At 39.9% G+C, this 26,377-nt stretch overlaps 1 protein-coding gene across 1 annotated transcript in view; it reads left to right on the top strand.

Moving 5' to 3' along the window:
- Positions 1-26,377, top strand: part of GPR108 (G protein-coupled receptor 108) — a 1,998,409-nt gene that overhangs the window by 15,094 nt on the left and 1,956,938 nt on the right. The window contains exon 2 of the mRNA XM_044082382.1: positions 23,146-23,265. Coding sequence (XP_043938317.1) covers positions 23,146-23,265 — 120 coding nt within the window. The remainder of the gene's footprint in view (positions 1-23,145; positions 23,266-26,377) is intronic.

Genomic DNA, 26,377 nt, shown 5'->3' on the forward strand with positions numbered 1-26,377 from the left:
AAAAAGCATTCATATACAAGAAAAGCATTTTAAATATTCACCTAAATAACTTGTGTGCTTTCAGTACAGCATTAAGATGGACATTCTCATTTAGTCCCAACCCTTTGTGTGCTTGCATCCTGACAATCCACTCAAGTTCCACAGTCTCTGTACGATTCCTGATGTCACCCATTCTCAGACTTTCAAAGACCCTATCAGTAGCTCTAAACTTAAACTTATGCTCAGCTCCCTTCTCCACTACATGTTTTGCTAGAGCATTTGACAAGTATTTGATATTAATGGAATAACAATGTTCCCTGATACGCTCCTTAAACTTCCGATTGCTTTTCCCCACATAGAATGAACAGCATGTGAAGCAGTGTGCTAAATAAATAACCTCTTTAGTGTCACAGCTAGCAGAGAATTTAAAATAAAATCTCCTGCCATTATCAGGGTTCACAAAAACATTATCTTTCTCAATATATGTACAATATTTACATCCTCCACATGGAAATGTGCCATTTCTTTCAATTCCATTTCTACTCTCATTAACTCTGTCAGAATAGCATAGGAGTCATTTAAGATTCTTTTTATTTTTAAACACAAAGGCAGGTTCATCAGCCACAATAGTCCTAGTCTTCTCATCCGTTAACAGGACCGGCCAGTGCTTCTTAATATCAGCAGTAACATCATTCACATTATTGCAATATGTTATTGGTAAGCTGAAGCATGTAAGTGGTTCCTCTTTCTGTTCTAAATTCTCTCCCCTATATTTCCTAGAAAAGTGTGGTCGCCCTCTGTCAGATCTAAGGTGGCGACTAACATCAAGTCCAACTTCCACTTCCCTGCTTTTATATCCCCTCTCCTTAAAATTGTGTTGTAGAACAGCCAATTCATCCTGGAACCCAGCATCTCGAGCATTGTCTAGATGTTTGCATACCCTGTCCCTTAATGATATTACGAAATACATATGAGGGGTGCATACTACTCCTATGTAGCAGGGAGTTCCTATAGCACTCCTAACCGGGCAGGTTACATACTCATCTTGTGTGTTGCGAAGAATTTGAAAGCTGTGGTCCCTATACCCTCACCATGTGCTTTGATTCATGTTGGTTTAATTTCTCCAAGACTTTTGGGTTTCTAATACCATGATGGGAATGGTCCCCATTCCTAAGTCTAAGTATGATTAAAGTTAATGAAATTAGTATTTTTCAAATACAGTTGAATAAATTTCATAGTATTTGTATATAATATCTTAAATAACTATGTACACTATTTACATCAGCCTAACACTATAACAGAGCTCAATATATACAATTACTTTATAGGTATAACAATCCAGTTATCGGTGGGTATCTGTTCCTATTTACATCAGCCTAACACTAACAGAGCTCAGTATATACAATTACTTTATAGATATAACAATCCAGTTATCTGTGTGTATCTGTTCAGTTATTCGGTGTGTATCTGTTCCTATTTACATCAGCCTAACACCAACAGAGCTCAGTATATACAATTACTTTATAGATATAACAATCCAGTTATCTGTGTGTATCTGTTCAGTTATTATAACGTGTCAATCAGTGGTAAGACTTTTCCATAGATTGTTAATAAATGGCTTAGGATGAATCCTTAATTCTTTAATTTTCATTTCCAATAATGCTGTTGTCTTCAGTAGGCTGTAGAAGTCTTCCGAAGTTGCTATTGTGTTTGTATTCCATCTTGTTATACACTTCCTTGAGATTGCAAGTATTGTCCAAACTAGATACATATTTGACTCATTCAAATGAGGACCTTTGTACACATTTAATAATACTAGAGCTTTAGATAAGGTAAACGATTAATTAAATAAAGCTTGGAGAAAGTTTTTAATACCATTCCAAAATGGCTTAATTTTAACACAGTCGAAAAAAATGTGATTCCAATCTGCATTGTGTATTTGCTCACACCTTCAACATATTCTCTTTGTGGAAAAAATAATTTTAGTAATTCTATCTTGAGTTAAGAATGCTCTGTGCAAGCATTTCCAATTAAAAACTTTCCAATATTGTGTAAAGGATGTATATTTTATTGATGATTAAATGTTTGAGTTAACTGTATTGAGTTCCCTTTTGTTATGAGGATTTGGGTGTTTTATAATTTATGAATATCTTGTACAATTTTTAAATACTATTTCCCATGTCATAATCATTATATATGATTTCATATAGGTATTTCGTAAGTTTAGGTATTTCTTTAAGTGAAGAATTAATAATTATTCTGCATAAATCGTGCGAATATGTCAGAATGCTTTACATAGTTAGCCAATCTTGTTGTGGAATTTTGTATGTTGTTTCTATTGTTTGCATATCCAGAATTTTTAGTTCTTTGATACATTGAAATCAACAAACAAATCCTTTCTGTTCCCAGGAATTAATTATTTTTCTGTATATTTTATGTGGATAGCTCTTTGTAACAATGAATGGTGTTAAAAGATCAAACCAGATTTTTAAATCTATATTTGCATGAATAATGTTCCTAAATGAGTTAATGTAATAATCTTACAAGTTTTAGTGGGCTTAGTTATGTTCTATTGCATACTAATACATAATATGTGCCATGGCAAATTGTTTTTATTTGAACTTTTTTTTGTAAATCAAATTCATTTATTGATATTACAGTTAGTAATGCTTTCCAGTTTGCATAATAATTTGAACTTATTCAGTCTGAGATTGTTTTAGATATTGATGCTTTTATATATGTACAGTTATCAGGAAAGTTTAATCCTCCCTGTTTCCATGGTCTGATATGATGTATTAAAGCTATTCTGTTTCTTTTGGGAAACCACATGAGTTCATTTCTTTTGAGTATGTTCCTTTCTGGTAACAGTTGTATTACTAAAGTTATATATAGACTCTTGGGTAGTAAAACCATATTTATTAACTGTAGTCTATTTTCAAATGTTAATATTATTTTGTTCCACTTTTCCACAGAGATTTTAATTGTATTGATGATATTTTTGTAGTTTTTTTAGACTAATTCATTATCCTTGCATAACTCAATTGTTAGATATATTAAGGTAGATTCTTGTTTCCCTATAATGTGATTCCCCTTTGTCTGCAATTCTTTTTTTATTTAATAATAATAAATTTTGATTTATTGAAATGGGAGTTCTGAAGCCTTGTAAAATGTGTCAATTAAAATATCTAATTCTTCTAATGTCTCTCTTGTATTGGATAATGTTAATAATATGTCATCAGCAAAGAGCATTACTTTAGAATTGTATTGTTCGTAAACATCTACTCCTTTGATTTTTTGTATTGTTACGTATGAATTTGCCAATATTTCAATAACCAAAGCAAACAGAATCTGTGACATGGGACATCCTTGTTTAGTACCCTTTGTTATATGTATAGATTCAGAGGTGGAGGACCTAGCTTAGCATACGCTAATTTATCTGTATATATATATATATATATATATATATATATATATATATATATATATATATATATATATATTCTTTAGTAGATGAACAAAGGAAGGAGGAAATTTAAATAACACCACAATTTTGAAGAAATTGTTTGAGTCCCATATCATTTTATTTATCTCTGTGGTGTAATTTAATATATAAGAACTGTAATTCAGATAATAACCAGAGTTTGAAATCTTTAATTTTAGTTATATATGCTGGAATTTTGGAGTTAAAGATTAATGGTTTGTACCCATTTTGAAGTTTTAGTATCAATGAATTGTGGTCTGAAAAGGGGCAGGGAGTGGTGGAGTGTAAGTCATGGGCAGCAAATATTTTATCTATTCTAGTTTGCGTACCAAATCTGTGATCTTGATGGGAAAACATGAAAGATTTATCTTCTTTTAAATTTGAAAGTATCTACAGGATGAAACAATTCAACCCACTTGTTTAAAGCTTTTGATACAGCAGATGTACGCAACGGTCTTTTAGAAATATCAAATATATAGTTAATCTCCTCCTAATATTGTGTTGCCTTTATAATTATTGGAAATGAAATCCAAGTGTTTAACCGTTCCTGATCCAATGCCTAAGAACCAGTATAGATTGGCTATGGTCCATATTCTGTTATTATATTTAACTGTTACTAATGCCGTAAGGCCTTCTTTATCTTCATACTTATAAATGATTTCTGGGTTAATCACATTTGTTTTCCATAAAATTGTTACCCAATTTGTCTTTGTCTTACAAGTGGATTGCGCCAATTATCATATATTCCTTAGGATTCCATTTGTAATTGTCATTTGTTTTGAAATGAGTTTCTTGAAGGAAGACGGTTTGTGCTTTGTTCAGTTTTAAATATTTCAGTAGATTTGATCTCTTGCTAGGATTGTTTAAGCTATTGGTATTTAAAGATAATAAAGTTAAATCCCTTTTAGGTTATTTAGACTATGCATTTTTTGTTTTATTGTGACTATTAAAACATTTTCTTCTAAAAGCTCAAACATATACTTTACAGTTATCAGAGGAAATGATCAGTTTTATACTTGTGTTTACCAACAAAGTAATGTTTTGGTCAGTTGTTTCAGTCTTTGTTAGCCAAGAGTGCTCTTCGCAGCACCTGCAGTGTGCCTAAAATTCATACAGGGCTACATGTACCAATAACATACAGATATCAATTGTAAATTCTTTTTTATAAGACCCGTTGCTCCTACTTCTGTTGGAACTGTCTGGGTATCTTTCTTCCACAGTGCTCTCGTTTTTGCTTGTAAATCCTGGTATTTGATGACTTTGTCTCTCTCTTAAGTAAGACACTGTAGTCACTGGGTATAGCAGTTTCAGTAATCGGTGCTACTTCTGTCTTCTTTTCATGGATCACTATATCTGGTTTTCTTGCATCTTCATAGGTAGATACTAGGCTATCTGCCCTAGGGCATTTATAAGCCTCGCCAGAGTGTATTTGGCTTCCGCCTCCCTATTAGATTAGCCTACTGTGCCTCTGTAAACTAGGTCACAGAAGGTACCCTTTTAAGATTAGTGTACTGTGCCTCTGTCTAGCAGGGACACAAGAGAGATCCCAGGGGTGAATTTGCGATTTCCCATCCATGCATCCAAATTTCACTTGAAGAGGGTCAGCGAGGGGCTGTGTCTAACATGAATTGGGATTCTATTCCAGAGTGAGGGGAGCCTCTGGGAAATGAATCTGTCCCTCCAGCATGTCCTATTTATTTTTGTGCTGAGGTTTAGGTCCCTGGAGCGTGTAGCTCTAAGGGACTTGGATTTTTTGAGGTGGAGCATGTCCATTAATTCTGGGTTTGACATGGCTTTGTATGTCAGGCATAGATTGCCTTTGAGTAGGCGGTAAGCAACTGAGTAGAGCTGGAGTTTCTTTAGTCGAGCTGCATAGGGCATCTGTTTGTAGCCCTTGATCCTCTTGGTGAGGTACTTTTGGGGTCTCTCCAGTTGCTGCAGGTGTCGGGTAAGGTACATCCCAAAAGGGGCATTGTATTCAATTATGGGCCTGATGAGTGATGAGTAGAAGGGCACAATGACCTCTCTTGATCTAGATGCAAACCCTTTCGTGATAAGGTGGGCTATATAGAAGGTCTTTCTAACCACTTTGGCAACATGATTATCAAAGGAGAGATTACTATCTACGTTGGTCCCCAAATCTCTAATTACTTCTTCCGTACTTAATGGATTACCACCTATGTGGTAATCTGTGGGCACCTTGTTTTTCCCAAAGGGGATGACTATGCACTTTTTAGCATTTAGCTTGAGGCCGTGGCTCTGGCACCAAGCATCTGTCTCTGTGAGACCCTTTTGGAGGATGCTTGTGTCCGCTGGAGATTCGATTATGGCCCCCAGTTTGCAGTCATCTGCGAACTTTGTCAGCCATAATCCCCCCGTGTTAGCCTGAACCTCAGAGAAGTATATACCGAACAAGAGAGGTCCCAGAAGTGAGCCCTATGGGACGCCACTTGTAACTGGTTTGGATTTGGACATGGCACTTGCGATTCTATCTCTGAGCCAGTTTGCAACCCATCTTGTGATATAGGGGTTGATATTTAAGCTGGTAAGCATATTTATGATGCCCGAGTGGGGTATTGTGTCAAAGGCTTTTGCGAGGTCCAGGTAGGCAAGTTATTGGCCTATACTTTTTTTAGGATAGCTTGCAGGTTCACGCTCAAGTTTTGTTTTTCCTGTTAACCAGGTTGGCATCAGTTTGTTTCCCAATTGTCTAAAACTTTTTTTAGGTCTTCAATAAGGTGCTTATTTTTCACTTTTCCTTTATATTTATCTGCATATCTTGTAAGTTTTTCTGCCTGTTCTGATATTTTTAGTTTATTATTTGCAATAGTGCACAATAGATCCCAATCCTGTTTTGGTACTGCACATTGCTTTTATCACATTTTTCTTTCTGAGTATTTTTGTTGTTCTGTTCCCTCTTCTGTAGCCTTCTAACAGTGACATGTCTTGTCTTAATCGCTTTATAGTTTTCCCTGTTCGATATTTCCATGATGGCATTTGATTTCTCCACTTTCTTTCCCTTAGTGTCCTATTTTATTTATTTTTTGGTAAGACTTTCTGTTATTAATTTAGCTGCACAATAATATGTCCTATTTACTTCAGTTATATCACATGAATTTCTGTGGGTAGTCCTAATTACTGTGCTCATTTTTTTATCAAACTTCTAACTTTTTGGATTTTGATTTTTCTGTAGTCTTTTTTTTTTTTTTTTTCTTTTCTTTTATTGATGTTAACATGTCTACCCATCTCTATTAAACCAAGCAACTCTTCTATTAGATCACTTTTTTTTCTTAACTGAGGGCACATTCATTGTTCTCTTAACTGAGGGCACATTCATTGTTCTCTGTTTCCTGCAGACATTGTACAGAAAGTTCCAGAGCATCTTCTTGTGCCGCATTCTCTTTAGTTTCATCCTGTCATCCACTGCTCTTTCACGTGGGAACCCGCTGGCCTATCCCTCCACAACATTGACTGCATCAGAATTGTTACAGTTTCTTGTCCCTTCCCTTGCTGTGCAACTCTAACTGAACTTTTGTACCAATTTCCTATGGAAGGCTCCAGAGTATCTTCATATGGCAACTGGTCAGGTGATTGCCACTCCACTGGTTTCTCATTAATTAGGGGATCCATTGATGTGTGCTTCTGTGGTGTTATCAGAGTTAGATTTTCTGCACTAAATCCTGCCCCTCAAAGGTAATCCTATTTCTTTAACTTCATTAGTAATCACCTTATCTTCTTTTTTGTAATTGTAACATTTTCCATATCTGGATGCCTTGGTCTATATTTATCTTCAAATATCTTTGGTGCTGCTCTCTTCGTATTGATTAGTTTTGCTTTCTCCTTTGCATAAATATTACTTCTCTCTTTCTTTCCCATGTGCATATTTCTTCTTCAGATGTCTCCTGCTCCTCCTGTTTTTTCTTACTTTGGGAACACTTTGTTCAGTCATGTTGTGATATAACGTGTGTTTAGACTTTCTACACTAAATCCCTCACTTCACAGGTATTCCATAACTTCAGCTTCTATTTTTTTTAACTTCTAATTTATCAATCTTCTGTTCTGCGTTCACTCTTTTTTTTTTTATTGTGAAATATTCTGTGTCTGATGTCTTTGTCTGTATTTCTCTTTGAATACCATTGGATCTGCTTTCTTTGTCTGTATCTGATGTCTTTGCCTGTATTTCTCTTTGAATATCATCAGATCTGCTTTCTTTGTCTGTATCTGATGTCTTTACCTGTATTTCTCTTTGAATACCATCGGACGGATCTGCTTTCTTTGTCTGTATCTGATGTCTTTACCTGTATTTCTCTTTGAATACCATTGGATCTGCTTTCTTTGTCTGTATCTGATGTCTTTACCTGTATTTCTCTTTGAATACCATCGGACGGATCTGCTTTCTTTGTCTGTATCTGATGTCTTTATCTGTATTTCTCTTTGAATATAATTGGGTCTGCTTTCTTTCTACTTCTTATTTTGGCTTCCCCTTGTGTAAATATTGCACCAGATTGGATCGGTCTCCTTCCAAGGCTCATATTGATTTTTTTTATTCCTTTCCAAAATTTCTAGATTTTGTTCTTTACATTTTTGCACTTCCTCAGTCCCTTCTTTTTCCAAACGGTCCAAGGTTTGTTCGTCTATATAATAATCATGTTGCAGTATTGGCTGTGTATTGAAGCGGAAGTTGTGGGTACTGCACTACTGAAATGTGTTTATCTTTTGGATGAGACATTAAATCAAGGTCTCAACAGCCTAAGTTGGTGGTAGCTTATGTGGGTGTTAAAACTCTCGTGGTAATTAATGGATGCTTGGATACTTACGAATTTCCACATTATGCAAGTTGAGTATTTTCTATAAATGATTAGTTTCTTCAAAGGCTTCTTCCAAGTTTCACTGTATGACTGTATTCATGCAGAACAGTATAACCGTAAATCTATCAGGCAAAACTAATGATGGCTGACATTGTCACCTCACAACAAGTTCTCCAGTTTGATTCTCGGCTAGGGTGCCTTCTTTACAGGGTTTATATGTTCTCACAGTGTTTACATAGATTTTCTTTGGATACTAATTTTCTTTCCACATCTTTGAAACATGTGCTGATCATCATCACACTCCCGTTTTCTCATTTTCTACATGGGGTCAGGGTTTTGTGTCAACTGTCACCATCTCCCTTGATTCAGTGGTGTTCTCCTACTTTCATGCCTGACTGTCGTAGGTGGTTTTTCATACAATCCCAGCTATCTCTTTGCTGAATGCTGTAAGTTCCTCTTGCATTCTTTTTGTCTATCCCAAATCTTCTTCCCCAGAATGTCTTTTACTTCTTCACACGTGCCCAAACCTCCGTAATCTGTTGTCTTTGAACATCTCTACAACTGGAGCTTCTTTGTGTTCTGCTCTGATGCCCTCATTTCTTCTTTCTCACAGTGTGCATCTCGCCACCCATATCTGGTACTTCATTCCATCACTTCTAGCTTCGTCAGCTGCTGTCCCTTTATTGCCTGGGTTTCTGTACCATACGGTAGTACTGGTAGCACAACTGTTTTCTGCACCTTACTTTTCAGCTTCTTTGGCATTCTTCTGTCTTACACTACCCGTGACACTCTTTGCTAGTGGGCTGAGGCCCCTCTGATTCTAGCTTTGATCTTTTCATTCAGACTTCCCATCTCCTCAAGCATCTCTCCCAGATGCTTGAAGCTATTAACCTGTTCAACTGCTTTCCCTTTCTATCTCAATTTGCATCTTATTCCAACATCCCTCATTTGCTGTCTTGTCTAGACTGTGTTTCATCCCATTGGTTGGGAGGGTGGCCCAATGGTTAAGGTGTTTGCCTTACAAACACAAGGTGCAGGATTTGTGTCTCACAAGGGATAATTGGCTAAGCTTAAAATGGCTCGCAAGGGCAGTTAGCTTAGTACTGATCTATGAACCTATGTGCCTAAGGGTTTTCATTCCATTCCCCTGTCCTTTGCTGTAGTTCTTGCTCAGAGTCTGTTTGTACTGCCACATCATCTGCATACAGCAACTTTGTTGATCCTTCCCCTACAGTTTGTTTGTTAATGAGCTCCATCACCAGTATGTATCAGCAGCAGTGGGCTCTGAGCTAAACCCTGATGCACACTGTGAAGATATGACTAGGCTGGCAGCCTTTACCTATCTGTCATTTGCAAGTATAATGTAAGCCACAGGCTTGTTCTCTTACATGTGAAAAGACTGCATTGGATATTAAACTGCAAAAATGTAACAACAGTGCACTCTGCTGTAAGAAAGCTGATAAGGCACTTCTTTCATGTCAAAATTTGGAGCCGAGATGTCTAGAGATCCTTTCCATTGTTTTGAGGCCAGAGTTAATGGCTAGAATTTACACGTATAATTTATTTTTTTGCCCTGGCCTCCTGACCAGCTGCAAGAGCAATAGGGCTATTAACTTCTGAGTTCTGTTAGCCTGGGAACCAGAAAGAAATGATGTAATGTGAAATGAATCAGTGGTGCTGTGTTATCAATTTAAGGACAGAAAGAATGAGACCATTTGAGCATTTGTCTTGAGAATATCCAACTCACCAGCACTGGCTGTATCTATATGAAAGTAGGATCTTTGACTTTAGTGTTTCTCTTAGAAATAGGAAGATTAGACTAGTTTGTTTTTCTGTGATGTCAGAACTTTTCTACTGTATTATATTAAACAATTCTCTGTGATCTCTGAACTCTTGACTAGCACTGTGTATTAAGAAGTATTGTCTTGTGTTTTTATTATTTTATTAAATATTTTTAAACCTTTCAACTGTGACTGTTTTGTGTAGAGATGACTTAACCTATATATATATATATATATATATATATATATATATATATATAGTGATAGTGTACCAAGTCACTCCAAATAAGCTTTGCTGTTCAGTCACACTTACCATTTGGATAATAATATTGCACAGTAGTAATTGGGCACCCTTTAATAAGGGCCTTTTGAGTAGGTGATGAATATTAGCTGGGTGGTGGCAGTGATTTCTACCATATAGTCTGGGTAAAAGGGGCATGGCTGGAGAACCTGTGCCAGCCTTTCCCAGGAGTGTCTGTGTGGTTGTATACAACTCTTTATCTCAGTGTGTGTTTGTCAACTACTTGGGCAGGGACATGAAGCATTGGTTGGACAGAGAGGGTGCTAGAGGTTTTAGCTTGCTCACTAGGCTGAGATCTGGACCCTGTAGCTGTGCCAGTGGGGAGTCTTATTGGGGACCTGGAGAGAAAGGGAGAAACCAGCCCCAGACTGACTGATCTCTGTGTGCTCTCAAGTGAACTTGTACTTTACTGTGTGTGTATTTATTATCCTTTTCCCTATATGGACATTTCTTCTCCTGGTGTTAGTGGTGAGGATTGAGGCTCCTTGATTGCTCAGCCAGTGCACGGGCGTCACACACACCCACTCCTAGTGGAAACCCCTCTGTGAGCCTGAACACATTTTTTTCTTCCCCTAGCTTCCTTCCGACTCTTTGTCTCCCTGCAAACACTGAGTTGGTTGCGCTACGTCCTGATTTGAATCCAAACTGCTCATGTACTGTCTTTCTTCGTTTCCTTCTTCTTCTCTGCAAACTGCTTTGTCCGTCACCCTCTCCAGAACTTTAATGTGGTATGCCAGGAGTTTGCTATCTCCTGTACTGCTCACCATTCTGACTGTCACCTTTTGTTCTTATTACACACCGGATGCAGTATGACAGGAGTTTGATACCGCCATACTGGCCACAGCTGTGGACATCCCATTTGTCATACTGCATCCGGTGTATAATAACAGAGTTTGATGCCTCTGTACTGTTCTGAATGTCACCTTTTGTTCTTGTACACTGGCACTAATATGCTTATTCTGTCATCTGGGATGCACCTTTTTCTCTATACTGCTATGAGTATACTCAGGAGATGCACCTTTTTCTCTATACTGCTATGAGTATACTCGGGAGATGCACCTTTTTCTCTGTACTGCTATGAGTATACTCAGGAGATGCACCTTTTTCTCTGTACTGCTATGAGTATACTCAGGAGATGCACCTTTTTCTCTGTACTGCTATGAGTATACTCAGGAGATGCACCTTTTTCTCTGTACTGCTATGAGTATACTCAGGAGATGCACCTTTTTCTCTGTACTGCTATGAGTATACTCAGGAGATGCACCTTTTTCTCTGTACTGCTATGAGTATACTCAGGAGATGCACCTTTTTCTCTATACTGCTATGAGTATACTCAGGAGATGCACCTTTTTCTCTATACTGCTATGAGTATACTCAGGAGATGCACCTTTTTCTCTATACTGCTATGAGTATACTCAGGAGATGCACCTTTTTCTCTATACTGCTATGAGTATACTCAGGAGATGCACCTTTTTCTCTATACTGCTATGAGTATACTCGGGAGATGCACCTTTTTCTCTGTACTGCTATGAGTATACTCAGGAGATGCACCTTTTTCTCTGTACTGCTATGAGTATACTCAGGAGATGCACCTTTTTCTCTGTACTGCTATGAGTATACTCAGGAGATGCACCTTTTTCTCTGTACTGTTATGAGTATACTCAGGAGATGCACCTTTTTCTCTGTACTGCTATGAGTATACTCAGGAGATGCACCTTTTTCTCTGTACTGCTATGAGTATACTCAGGAGCTATTTCTCCCCTATCTCGCCCACCATCTTGATCAAATCAGAATACAACCTAACAAAACCGTCTTCAAAAAACAGCTTATTTACCACCTAAACAACTCCTGGACATGCAACTGCCTAGCACTTAGCTGACCTATTTTAACACCTTCCCCGACCCATTATCCAGCCTCTTCTTTAAAAGTCCCACAGATTCACTTTATATTATCACACATTACTTACCAACTCACTGCTGCCTACTCCCCACTGTCCCAGCTATACCCACTAACTCTCCCCTAGACCAAGTTGAAAAGCTTTCCCTTAAAATGTCAGTGAACTTCATATGAACTTGTCCATATTTCTCCTCTTTTGACAAACTGGATAGGATTTTTTGTTTTTCCGTTTCTCTCGTCTTCATTACATCTTCATGATTATATCTACTAAACATACTGCATGAACAACAATCGTGTTACTACCTGCTATACTTTTAATTGTATGTCTAAACCATTATGCGTATGTAAATATCTTATGCAATCATATGCTATTATCTGCTATATTTTATAACTATGTGTAAACCACAATCCTCATGTAAATACCTTATGTGTAGTATGTTCGCAATTGTTCTGGAGCTTTTCTCCCTGGGCCTCTGCTGAAAACGGACAGCTCTGTCCAGTCAGACTTCCCCCAGTAAACAAATGTAAAATAAAATGAATATCTGCTGTGACCTCACCTGAGCCTGCTGCTTTCCTTAGTGCTGTTCTTACGCTCCTCGTCTTCTCTCATCGTAGGCTGCGTTTGCGGCAGTGCAGCTTTTCTTTTTTTATTCACAAGCTGCTGGAAGTTGTTCTCCTTTCATCCGCCTTTGTCATGTGGACTGGTCAGCAGGTCATTCCTTATGAAGAGTGTCTGACTATCTTCGTTCTTTCTGGCTTTGTGTTGCACTCTGATATAGTTTCTTTTTGCCATGCACTGATTCACTTTCCAGAACTGAAAGTGCGTCTCTGAAACCTTGTTCTTGGCTGTTGCAATGCCGGTCTTGTCCTCTTTTGTTAGCCAGCACGTATTCTTTCTTATCTGGCTGTGTCTTTTCATTCTTCCACTTTTTCCTGCACTCCTCCTTTCTTTTGATGACCTCCTGGACTTCTCTATTCTACCACCAGCTTTCCTTTTCGGCCTTCTTTCCATACCTGTCTGTTCTGTAGCCCTCACACATGCTGTTTTTGAGGTGTTGCCATTCTTCTTCAAGTCCACCTATTTCGTGTTCTTCCTGAGGTGCCAGAACCCTGAGTAATTCCTTGAACTGTTGTGCTTTCTCACCATTCAACTGCCTGGTCTCTATTGACCTTGGAGACTTCTCTGACTACTGCTTATAGCTGATTTTGGTAACCAGTGTTTTTATGCTGTGGGCTGACTGTTTCACTGGGGATAACTTTGCAATCATGATTCTACTCCAATACCCTTTACTTATTAGGAGGAAGTCTACCTGAGTTGTATGTTGGCCACTCTTGTATGTGATCTTGAGACTGTTGCTAAACCGTTCGTTGGCCACCATTAAGCCATTTGCCATACAGAAGTCTGGAGTGGCATTTCCTCCTTTTGTCCTGTTAGCTCACCCATGTGTTCCCAGGCATTCCTCCTATCCATTATTCCTGTTGTCCGTCCTATAACTGCTGTCTGAATGCACTCTTTTCCTCACTGTCACATCCCTGCTGTGGGGCAATGGCTGGTGTTATGAATAGTGCCCTGTCCTTACAATGGAGTCTGATTCCCATGGGTCTGGCACTAATTCTAGTGACATTCCCCCATTGTCTTCTGAAACCTTTACCTTACCACACTTCCCACACCATTTCTAGTCTGTCCCCATCCTGAGTACACTCTGGATTCGAAGTTAAGGGGCTTTGCTACACTTCACTTCCATGTATAGGATACATAGGATGTCCAGCCTCCTCCTTACCATCATGCCGCCCACTTCCAAGCTGTCTCCTGTCACTGAACCTACATTTGAGTGTAGCAATTTTAAGTTCATGTCTGGCATGTTGACTGGTCTTTATATCCAGCTTTCACTCAACAGAGCTATCTCGGGTAACGAATACTGGGCAACTGTACATTGACCAACTAGTAGCTTATTGTCCCAGGACTGCTGGGCTTTACGGTGGGCACACACTGGCTAATAGAGGCACATACACCCCTCCAGTATTAGCATGGGTCCCTGGTGTAGGTTAGAGTAGGCCAGGTTCTTAACTCAGTTACCACTGGCAAGTACCTATGCCCATTTTTGGTGACAGTAGTCCATGTGATTGAATCAACTGGCGAGAGGTTTTTATACCATAAAGTGATTATTGTAGTCGGTGATCATGTTCTCCTATCTTGAGAATAGTGTGCACCACAGTTGATGCCCACACTGGTTCTATACAGCTTTTCCCCTTACAAGTCTATATATAGGTGGGCGGCTCTTAATTGTCCACAGATTGGTGTGCAGTGCATATCTGATGCAGAAGAAAGGCGTGGAAATGTACTTCCCTTCTCTAATTTGCCTAATGGACTCTGTGGATGGTGTCAGCGTTCAAGAGGTTGCTACAAGAGTCTGATACAATTTTGCGACTTGTATGTATTTATTTACATTTATTAACCAGGGTAATGCAACTATACTAAAAGAAGCCCCTTTTTCAGTGGAAGCTTGGGCAGAAACAGTCAAGGTTTATAAAAGTGTAACATGAGTACGTGCAACCAAAATTAGTACTGTACTGTGATAAAGTTGCACAATATTTAACAGCAGGTTAAATATATACAGAATATGGAAAATTAAATGGTAAGCAAATTATTTCATACATAAACTAGTATATAGTTAAGAAAAATATTAATATAAATTATAGTAATATATTGAGCAAGAATATATAGAGGATCTCCGATCAGAACAATAATATTTTATGTTTGAGATGTAGATGTCCTGAAATTCTGAGAATCTGGGCTGTGGCTAACAAATGTCCATGGAGACCCGTGCTCTACCCCAAAATAAATGCAGATAAACTAGTTCTCCTCAAAAGCAAAGTGAATCTTGCATCTGTATTGAGAACACCCAACGTTAGTGGTTATGATTGGAAAGACCTATTTATAATGTTTTGTAAATGTATTGAAATTTACCTGCTCCCATGTACTACAGAAGTTAAGAAAAAAAAAAAAAAAGGCAGATTAGTAACTGTAAGTCTTTTACAGCTTTGAAAGCTGTAGCACAATAACCATTGCCACACCGAGAGCGGCCACAGAAAAAGAGCATCGGGAAGCCATTAAGCACTTTGTTAGAACTTTTTAAAACTCTGAACAAAGTGTTGGGTAACGATTTCCTGCTGCTGTTTTCCATGTGGTAGCTGAACACTGCTAAGTGCGAGGCTAATACTTAACAGTGCTGAAGAGGTGCGCAACATTTGTTAAACACCTTTCTGATGTCAGAAAGATGCTTAACAAGCCTGTCTTTTCCCTAGTTTCGGAGCATAATCCCAGTGCTTCATTCACTACATGGATTTTAAAGTGAAATATGAGGATATGGTTGTGAAAAAGAAATAACCCAGCCACTTGGGATGCACAAGCCAGTGCATTTCTTTGTGCCGGTCCCAAGCCCGGATAAATGGGGAGGGTTGCGTCAGGAAGGGCATCCGGCATAAAAATTCTGACACACAACTTATGGCGCAAAAATTTCATATTTCCGTACCGGATCGGTCGAGGCCCAGGTTAACAGCGACCGCCACCAGTACTGTTAGCCAACAGGTTGCTGGCAGAATTTGGGCTACTGTTGGCCGAAGGAGACGAGGAGGGCGAAGGTATGCCCGAAGGCAGGAAGAGAGGAGGAAGGTTAGGAGTGTAGCAGTGAGGGTAGGAACTTTGAATGTTGGCAGTATGACTGGTATAGGAAGAGAGCTAGCTGATATGATGGAGAGAAGGAAGGTTGATATATTGTGCGTGCAAGAGACCAGATGGAAGGGAAGTAAGGCCAGGTGTTTAGGAAACGGGTTCAAATTGTTCTATCATGGTGTGGATGGCAGGAGAAATGGGGTAGGGGTTATACTAAAGGAACAATATGCCAAGAGTGTTTTAGACGTGAAGAGAGTGTCTGACAGAGTGATGTTTATGAAGCTCGAAATTGATAGTGTAATGATGAATGTTGTTAGTGCATTTGCTCCACAAGTTGGGTGTGCGATGGATGAGAAAGAGAAACTTTGGAGTGAGTTGGATGAAGTTGTGGTTACTGTACCCAAGGGTGAGAGACTAGTGATTGGAGCAGACTTTAATGGGCATGTTGGTGAAGTGAACAGAGGGGATGAGGAAGTGATGGGTAGGTATGGTGTTAAGGAGAGGAATGCAGAAGGTCAGATTGAGGATTTTGCGAAAAGGATGGACATGGCTGTGGTGAATACGTATTTTAAGAAGAGGGAGGAGCATAGGGTGATGTACAAGAGTGGGAGGAGCATAGGGTGACGTACAAGAGTGGAAGAAGATGCACACAGGTGGATTATATCCTGTGTAGGAGGGCCAATCTGAAGGAGATTGGAGACTGTAAAGTGGTGGCAGGGGAAAGTGTAGTTAGGCAGCATAGGATGGTGGTTTGTAAGATGACATTGGTGATCAAGAAGAGGAGGAGGAGTGTGAAAGCAGTGCCAAGAATTGAATGGTGTAAGTTAAAAGGGTGATTGTGAAGTGGAGTTTAGGGTAGAATTAAGACTGGCACTGGGAGGCAGTGGAGAGTTACCGAATAGCTGGGTAACTACAGCAGAACTAGTAAGGGAGACTGCTAGAAAGGTGCTTGGTGTGACATCTGGAGAGAGGAAGGAGGACAAGGAGACCTGGTGGTGGAATGAGTAAGTACAGGAGAGTATACAGAGGAAGAGGCTGGCGAAGAAGTGGGATTGTCAAAGAGATGAAGAAAGTAGACATGAGTATAAGGAGATGAGGCGCATGGCAAAGAGAGAGGTGGCGAAAGCTAAGGATGAGGCGTATGGAGAGTTCTATGAGAGACTGGACACTAAAGAGGGAGAAAAGGACCTGTACCGATTGGCTAGACAGAGGGACAGAGCTGGGAAAGATGTGCAGCAGGTAAGGGTGATAAAGGATAGTGAGGGAAAGGTACTCACAAGTGGGGAGAGTGTGTTGAGCAGATGGAAAGAGTACTTTGAGGGGTTGATGAATGAAGAGAATGAGAGAGAGAGAAGGTTGGATTATGTGGGGATAGTGAATCGGGAAGTGAAGCAGATTAGCAAGGAGGAAGTAAGGTCAGCTATGAAGAGGATAAAGAATGGAAAGGCTGTTGGCCCAGATGACATCCCAATGGAAGCATGGAGGTGTTTAGGTGAAATGGCAGTGGAATTTTTAACTAGATTGTTTAATGAAATTTTGTAAAGTCAGAGGATGCCTGAGGAGTGGAGAAAAAAAGTGTTTTGGTACCTATCTTTAAGAATAAGGGTGATGTGCAGAGCTGCAGTAACTACAGAGGGATAAAATTGATCAGTCACAGATTGAAGTTATGGGAGAGAGTAGTAGAAGCTAGGTTAAGAAGGGAGGTGATGATTAGTGATCAGCAGTATGGTTTCATGCCAGGAAATAGCACTACAGATGCAATGTTTTCTCTGAGAGTGTTATTGGAGAAATACAGAGAAGGTCAGAAGGAGTTGCATTGTGTCTTTGTAGACTTGGAGAAAGCATATGACAGGGTGCCTAGAGAGGAGTTGTGGTATTGTATGAGGAAGTCGGGAGCGTCAGAGAAGTATGTAAGAGTGGTACAGGATATGTACGAGGGTAGTGTGACAGTGGTGAAGACTGCAGTGGGAGTGACGGATGCGTTTAAGGTGGAGGTGGGGTTACATCAAGAATCAGCTCTGAGTCCTTTCTTATTTGCAGTGGTGATGGACAGGTTGACAGATGAGATCAGACAGGAGGCCCCGTGGACTATGATGTTTGCAGATGACATTGTGATCTGTAGTGAGGGTAGGAATCGGGTTGAGGAGACTCTGGAGAGGTGGAGATATGCTGTAGAGAGTAGCAAAATGAAGGTCAGCAGGGCTAAGACAGAGTATATGTGTGTAAATGAGAGTGAGGGTAGAGGAATGGTGAGGATGCAGGGAGTAGAGGTGGCGAAGGTGGACGAGTTTAGTACTTGGGATCAACAGTTCAGAGTAATGGTGAGTGTGGAAGAGAGGTGAAGAAGAGAGTACAGGCAGGATGGAGTGGGTGGAGAAGAGTGTCAGGCGTGATTTGTGACAGAAAAGTACCAGTAAAAGTGAAAGAGAAGGTCTACAAGAGGGTAGCGAGAACAGCTATGTTATATGAGTTGAAGACAATGGCATTGACAAAAAGGCAGGAGTCAGAGCTTGACATGGCAGAGTTAAAGATGTTAAGATTTGCACTGGGTGTGACGAGGGTGGACAGGATAAAGAATAAGTATATTAGAGGGTCAGCCCAGGTTGGAAGGTTTGGAGACAAAGCCAGAGAGACAAGATTATGTTGGTTTGGACATGTGCTGAGGAGGGATGCTAAGGATGAAGCTGCCAGGTAAACAGGAAAAGAGGAAGGCCTAAGATAAGGTTTATGGATGTGGTGAGAGAGGACATGCAGGTGGTTGGTGTGACAGAGCAAGATGCAGAGGACAGGAAGAAATGGGAACAGGTGATCCGCTGTGGTGAACCCTAACAGGAACAGCCGAAAGCAGAAGATGATGGTGGTGGTAATGGTGATGGTGGTAATGGTGATGATGGGGATGGTAGTGGTGGTGATGGTGATGGTGATGATGGTGGTAGTGGTGATGGTGATGATGGTGATGATGGTGGTGGTGGTGATGGTGATGATGGTGGTAATGGTGATGATAGTGATGATGGTTGTGAAAAAGAAATCAGTGGATTTATTGAAAGAGTGAAAGAAGGCAAAAGTATAAAAAACAATTATTTTCTGGTAAGTTTATTTTTGAGATGTTTAGTGGGTTTTAGTAATGCTGTCACTTTATACGTAGGTTTTTTTATGTGCTGCTTTAATTTTGTTTGGAATGCTGTGGTATTTGAGTCGTATCTTCTTTTAGCTGTGATAGAATGTATACAGCATGGAGAGACTCCAACATAATTTGATTTAATGGCGGCAAGTATTTATTTATTTGTCTTTGTTTACTGTGAAAGTCCGACTGGGTAATACCTATTTTCCGCAGAGGCCCAGGGAGAAGCTCCATTTGCTTACATTGCATTATACGAAGCTCTAGTTAAACACAGAGTAGTTGCATTTAAATACAAACAGTAGCTACATTTATACATTCTAAGGTTTTACAGAGGTGGAAGTTACTAATGAGAATGCCCGCATGCAACTTACTGGATTGTCCATGTTCAGGCAGCAGTTGTGTATAAAAATTGTTTGTTTTGTTATTTCGTTAAGAGATTGAGAGTATTATGTTTAAGGAGAGTGATGTGCAGAACCAGGATTGCTCAAGATGTTGTTTAAGTAGTGATTGAGTTTGTTGTAGAATTTTATTTAGGTGGGGATACTACTCCAGACTTTTTATTTGGGTGGGGATACTATTTCAGACTTTAGCAATGCATTGAGAGTCGAGCGAGTCTCCTGCAGCATTATTTGACTTATTTTTAAGTAACGAGACTTTGTTACTAGAACGGAGGTCCCTTGCTGGACAGTAGGAAAGTAATAAGTCGTGTAGTGCCGGGCATTTTTCTGGATGATAAGTTTGTGTGCTGTACTTACACAACTGTCCAACATATTCACAAGTGTTTCAAGCCAGTTTAAGGTAAGACAGTTTGTTTGTTACTTACACAACTGTCCAACATATTCACAAGTGTTTCAAGCCAGTTTAAGGTAAGACAGTTTGTTTGTCTTCTCGGCTTTTCCCGGTTAGGGACATGCAGACTCCACACAGAAGGCACTCCAGTCGAGAATCGAACAGGAGAACCTCTTGCTGTGAGGCAACAACACTACTGCTGTACCACCGTGGAATCAAGGTAAGACACTGGTGGGTAATATTATGGAGACTGGTGGCAAATGTAGCTGTTTTATTGTAGCAGGAGGTAAGTTTCTGAGTATTGTTTGTTTGTTAGGATAGGAACGGTGTATAAGAGTCGGCAGTAAGACGGTGGTGGCTAGATTTTTTTTCTTGCAGTTATCTGTAAGTAATCCCTTAAACCTATAAAGGGATCCTAGTTTCATGTGTGCACTGAATTTATGATCATGTCATATTTTGCAGTCCAGATTTCCTGTAACTACTTGGCGAGGCAGTATTAGTACCCAACTTTTCTGTAAATGCCATATCATTTGAAAACTTGTGTAGACATTTGATTTTTTTCCAGTTTAGAACCCAACGTATTTGAAAGCTTAACTGCTATATAAATACTTGTAGCATGATTTCATTGTGTCTGCATAAATGTTTCCTCTCATTCAGACTCGTAACTGGTACTCTTTGGGAGAGACAGCCACAAAAGTCTTTACTTACTAGCAAATGCCATTCTTTCAGCAATATGAAGACATCTTTTGAAGCCTGACCCCCTCCATTTCTGTGTCATTAAGTTCAAGATCTGTGAATTTCATATATTGCATAGCTTTCTTACATCTGTGGATGTGGCATGTCTTACCTTTTATCTCTTTAAACATAATTTTAATAGTTGTTTCATTACATTTAAATGCTTTAATTCTATGTTTTATTTTGAAAAAATATTTTTAGGTTATAATTAATAAGCCACTTAAAAAAACTAGGTTTAATGTTAACCACCTTCCACAAATAATCTAAGTAAATTGAGTCATACAAATGTAGTGGGTACATTATTTTGAACCCCCTATTTTCTGTTGTAGCATAGACTGTTTAACAGGATTCATATGACTACCCCCAAATTCCCTTAAAATATACTAATTTAGTCTGGATCTTCTGGTAGGAGATTAGGTACCCAATTTAAAAAGTTAAACTAGTAAGCAGGGCTTAATCCTGTGGATTTGGTTAGCTCAGTGCAGCTTGTGTGAATGCCCCAAATCTACCAACTTGCATATTTTCTCCAATATTTTAACCAGTTTTCTGTACTACTAAACTGCTTTCATAAACATTTAAAATGATCATACTTGAGTAGCAGTTTTGGTAGCTCCATCCCTTCTAAATGAAATTCCAGCTGCTTTTGGTTGTTAATATCCAGACCGGCTCCCTATTGAAATGTCAGCACTCCAAATGCTGAGTGCCATCAAAATGAACAAAAATAAAAGATGGAAAATCCATAAGAAGACTGGGACTCTAACGCTGCTCTTCTCCTTTAAACTACTTTTTCTGCAGGGGAACAAACCCCCCAATGCTCACCGATGTGGTGGTGCAGGCATCCCTGAGCTTGTGTGTAGGAACTGTGAGATTACCATTTCCTTTTCTCCAAGGTGCAGCTGTCTTGGACTTTGTATATTTAAGTCCTTTTTTTTTTTTTTGCATCCTTCAGTCTCCATGTTTTGGGACTTGCTGTAGCAGGACCCAATATTTCAAATGGTTATGTAATCTAGGTCGCATTGTTTGAGAACAGGATGAATTGTTTTGGTTAAGTGCACTGCTTTATTCTTTCCCTGGCGCACAGACACTGGCGCACAGTCAGACACACAGACACTGGCACACATGGGCACAGGCACTGGCACACACACTGGCCCACTGGCACACAGACAAATCATTTGCGTATGACTATATTAATGGAAATTATCTTGAAACACTACCCTAAATTTTTGTGATGATCTTTTACTTCATAATTGGCCCAGCTGTAACTACAGTTAAGGGGCCCTCTGTCTAATAGCTCCTGACAGGACTGTAAGTTTCCACTTATGTTCATTTGCCATTGGTCTTTTTTGATCCAGTTCCAAAGTTTCAGCTTAAAGTGATGCATCTCCATCATCTGATTTTATATTAAGTTTCTTTCGCATCTATGATCCATAGTAGTCCATTTGTTTTTTTGTGAATTATACAACCTTGTAGCATACAGTACATCTTGCAGAGTTTATCCTGGTAGCTGTCTCATCTTTTCTATAACAATATGGCTCTTAAATTGAGATTTAAGTCTCATTTACAAAATTATTTTATATTTGCTTATCCTTAATCTGATATTGTATTCTAGTTGTGTAAAAAACACATTGATAATTAAGTTTATTAGAAAAAAATGGACAGTGTGTACCTTTTCACTGCACAACTATCATAAGACTGTACTTGCATTACATAGTTCTGTTAAGTTTTGTACTAATCCTAACCACTGCCTCCCAAGCTTTGGGCACTGCTACTATTGGCCTTTTTTTTAGGATATTTTGGGAATTTGTATTCGTAATCTTTATCAATTATTTTCACTCCATCTGATGTTAGAAGCCTATTCCAACCTAACTGGAGGTCTAAAACATGAGTCCCTGAAGTAGTAGGAATTTTTATGCTGCCTGGTCAAATTTTATCCGTGTGTACGAGTATTCTGTCTGGTGTCTCTTTTTAAAGCTACTAGCTTTGTGAGACTGACCCAGTTAACAAAAGTAAAGTGAAAGAATAAATGAAGGAGTGGGCAAGTCCTCCCTTTCCTGTATGTATGTGAAGCAGTGAACAGCTAGTTGTCCATCTGTCACAGCAACTCCATTTGATCTTGTTGAACCATAGTGTGATCGTGGAAGGGCAGGATCTAGCTGTGGTTATCTTTGTCTCCTAGTGGTAGTGTGATCCTGGCAGGGCAGGATCTAGCTGTGGTTATTTGTGTTTCCCAGTGGTGGTGTGATCCTGGCAGGGCAGGATCTAGATGTGGTTATTTGTCTCCCAGCGGTGGTGTGATCCTGGCAGGGCAGGATCTAGCTGTAGTTATGTGCGAGTCCCAGTGGTAGTGTGATTCTGACATGGAATGGTCTAACTGTGGACATCTGTGTATCCCAGCAGATGCACTGGATTGTGACCAACAGCAGTGTTAGACAAGCTGGTACAAGACTCTCTGTTCTTTATTCATTGGTAACATTTATTTTTGTGCCTCACCAGTGAAAAATGAAATGTTTAAAATGGAAACTTTATTATTTTTTGTCTAAGTCTATATATAGCAATAATGCTTTTTTTTTTTCTTTTTCAGGATGAAACAAGGCCAGATATTCAACTTATTACTTTTGGATTCTTTACTAATGGAACATTATCTGTTAACCTCTCCAGTCTCACTATTCACTCTACCAAAGTAGACTTTGCTAGCCAGCAGGTAAGTAGCATTTATAGTTATTGGGGTTGCAGTAGGATGCTGCTGTTAATCACTAATCTGGTCACTCTTGGAAGGTGGTCACACCGAGGCGCTGGAGAATAAAGAGTTTGCTTTTGGATTTCACTTTGGTTCCTGACTGCTGAAGATGTTGCTGTTTTGGTATTGTTTTGGATCAGAGTTGTTTCTATCTGAAGGTGTGTGGAGTGGAGTTTGTGTAACTCATCTGGTTACTGTCTTGGGTTGTGGGAGAAGAGGTCCTCCACTGATGTAACCTTTCTAGTGAGACTGGACATGTAATTCAGACCGGTGTCCATTCCTTTATTTATACTTGTGGCCTAAATCACTATGAATACTATTCTGTAGCTACCCCAGTGTTACTACGTGTACTGTTCTGTAGCTACCCCAGTGTTACTATGTGTACTGCTCTGTAGTTACCCCAGTGTTACTATGTGTACTATTTTGTAGCTACCCCAGTGTTACTGTGTGTACTGTTTTGTAGCTACCCCAGTGTTACTATGTGTACCGTTTTGTAGCTACCCCAGTGTAACTATGTGTACTGTTCTGTAGCTACCCCAGTGTTACTATATGTACTATTATATAGCTACCCCAGTGTTATTATGTGTACTGTTCTGTAGCTACCCCAGTGTTACTATGTATACTATTCTGTGGCTACCCCAGTGTTACTATGTGTACTATTATATAGCTACCCCAGTGTTATTATGTGTACTGCTCTGTAGCTACCCCAGTGTTACTATGTGTACTGTTCTGTAGCTACCCCAGTGTTACTATGTGTACTGTTCTGTAGCTATCTCAGTGTTGTTTTAACATCTGGCTTCCTTACTAGTTGTTATTTGTCCATATTATTCTCTGTATGGACATGAAATGTTTTATTTTTTATATTGCTACTGCTTTCCTTTTGGTGCATTAATCTTTACAAAGTTTGGTTCCTTACCTTGTAGCTGAGTTGGGTGGGATGTCTGCATTCTGTTTGTTGCCTGTTTTTGTCTGAGGAGAAGACCCCCTGTCATAATGCCGCCTTCTTTACGGTTGTCATAAGTAATCCTCTTAATGCAATGTGTGCATCGTGTGTATCTGCAGTGTATGTAACAGGTGTGCATCTGTAGCACCTCCTGAATACCATGTGTGCATAGTGTGTGTCTGCACCACTTCAGGACTGCAGTGTATGTACCAGGTGTGCTTCTGTAGCACCTCTTGAATACCATGTGTGCATTGTGTGTATCTGCAGTGTATGTAACAGGTGTGCTTCTGTAGCACCTCTTGAAATACCGTGTGTGCATCGTGCATATCTGCAGTTTATGTAACAGGTGTGCTTCTGTAGCACCTCCTGAATACCATGTGTGCATCATGTGTATCTGCAGTGTATGTAACAGGTGTGCTTCTGTAGCACCTCCTGAATACCATGTGTGCATAGTGTGTATCTGCACCACTTCAGGACTGCAGTGTATGTAACAGGTGTGCTTCTGTAGCACCTTCTGAATACCATGTGTGCATCATGTGTATCTGCAGTGTATGCAACAGGTGTGCTTCTGTAGCACCTCCTGAATACCATGTGTGCATCGTGTGTATCTGCAGTGTATGTAACAGGTGTGCTTCTGTAGCACCTCCTGAACACCATGTGTGCATCGTGTGTAATCTGCACCACTTCAGGACTGCAGTGTATGTAACAGGTGTGCTTCTGTAGCACCTCCTGAATACCATGTGTGCATCGTGTGTATCTGCACCACTTCAGGACTAAAGTGTGCATAACAGGAGTGCTTCTGTATCACCTTCTGAATACCATGTGTGCATCATGTGTATCTGCAGTGTATGCAACAGGTGTGCTTCTGTAGCACCTCCTGAATACCATGTGTGCATCGTGTGTATCTGCAGTGTATGTAACAGGTGTGCTTCTGTAGCACCTCCTGAACACCATGTGTGCATCGTGTGTAATCTGCACCACTTCAGGACTGCAGTGTATGTAACAGGTGTGCTTCTGTAGCACCTCCTGAATACCATGTGTGCATCGTGTGTATCTGCACCACTTCAGGACTAAAGTGTGCATAACAGGAGTGCTTCTGTATCACCTTCTGAATACCATGTGTGCATCATGTGTATCTGCAGTGTATGCAACAGGTGTGCTTCTGTAGCACCTCCTGAATACCATGTGTGCATCGTGTGTATCTGCAGTGTATGTAACAGGTGTGCTTCTGTAGCACCTCCTGAACACCATGTGTGCATTGCGTGTATCTGCACCACTTCAGGACTGCAGTGTATGTAACAGGTGTGCTTCTGTAGCACCTCCTGAATGCCATGTGTGTAACGTGTGTCCGCACCACTTCACTACTGCAATGTGCGCAACAGGTGTACTTCTGTAGCACCTCTGGGTTGCCATCTTCATAATGTGTATCTGCAGTAACTCAGGACTATGTAATGTACATGTACTTCAGTCTCTCTCAGGGCTATGTAATGCACGTGTGCGTCAGTCTCTCTCGGGGCTATGCAGTGCACATGTGCATCAGTCTCTCTTGGCACTATGCAGCGCACACGTGCGTCAGTCTGTCTCAGGGCTATGCAGTGCACACGTGCGTCCGTCTCTCTCGGGGCTATGCAGTGCACGCATGAGTCAGTCTCTCTCGGGGCTATGCAGTGCACGCGTGCTTCAGTCTCTCTCAGGGCTATGCAGTGCACGCGTGCTTCAGTCTGTAGTTCAATCAGGGCAGTAAGGGCAGTAACTTACTGCCTTCAGTCTGTAGTTGCAGAGGACTGCTGTCTGTAAGATCAAAGGACTGATGCGTATGGGTCTGCCTTTTTGTAGTGCCTCATGACTGTTCTTCATTTAAGATGCATATTTGTCAGAAGCACCTCGGGACTACAATTCATATAACATTTGTGCATGTCCAAAATGTGGTGGGTTAAACTTGTAGAAAAAATGCATTTTGTTAAAGGGAAATAGTGGTATAGCACATTTCTGATGGGTTAAGCTTTTATGAATGGCAGAAATGTAGAGGCCTGAAAAAGTGCAGTTAATCCAGGAAACTTGTTGCTGTTTCCTTAGGTAAAGTTCCACACTCTTGTAGTCCGGCAGAGATTATCGCTTTGCCAGCCATCATCC

This window comes from Protopterus annectens, chromosome 9.part0 (assembly GCF_019279795.1).
Source record: "Protopterus annectens isolate FY-2018-M chromosome 9.part0, PAN1.0, whole genome shotgun sequence".
Taxonomy (NCBI): Eukaryota; Metazoa; Chordata; order Ceratodontiformes; family Protopteridae; genus Protopterus; species Protopterus annectens.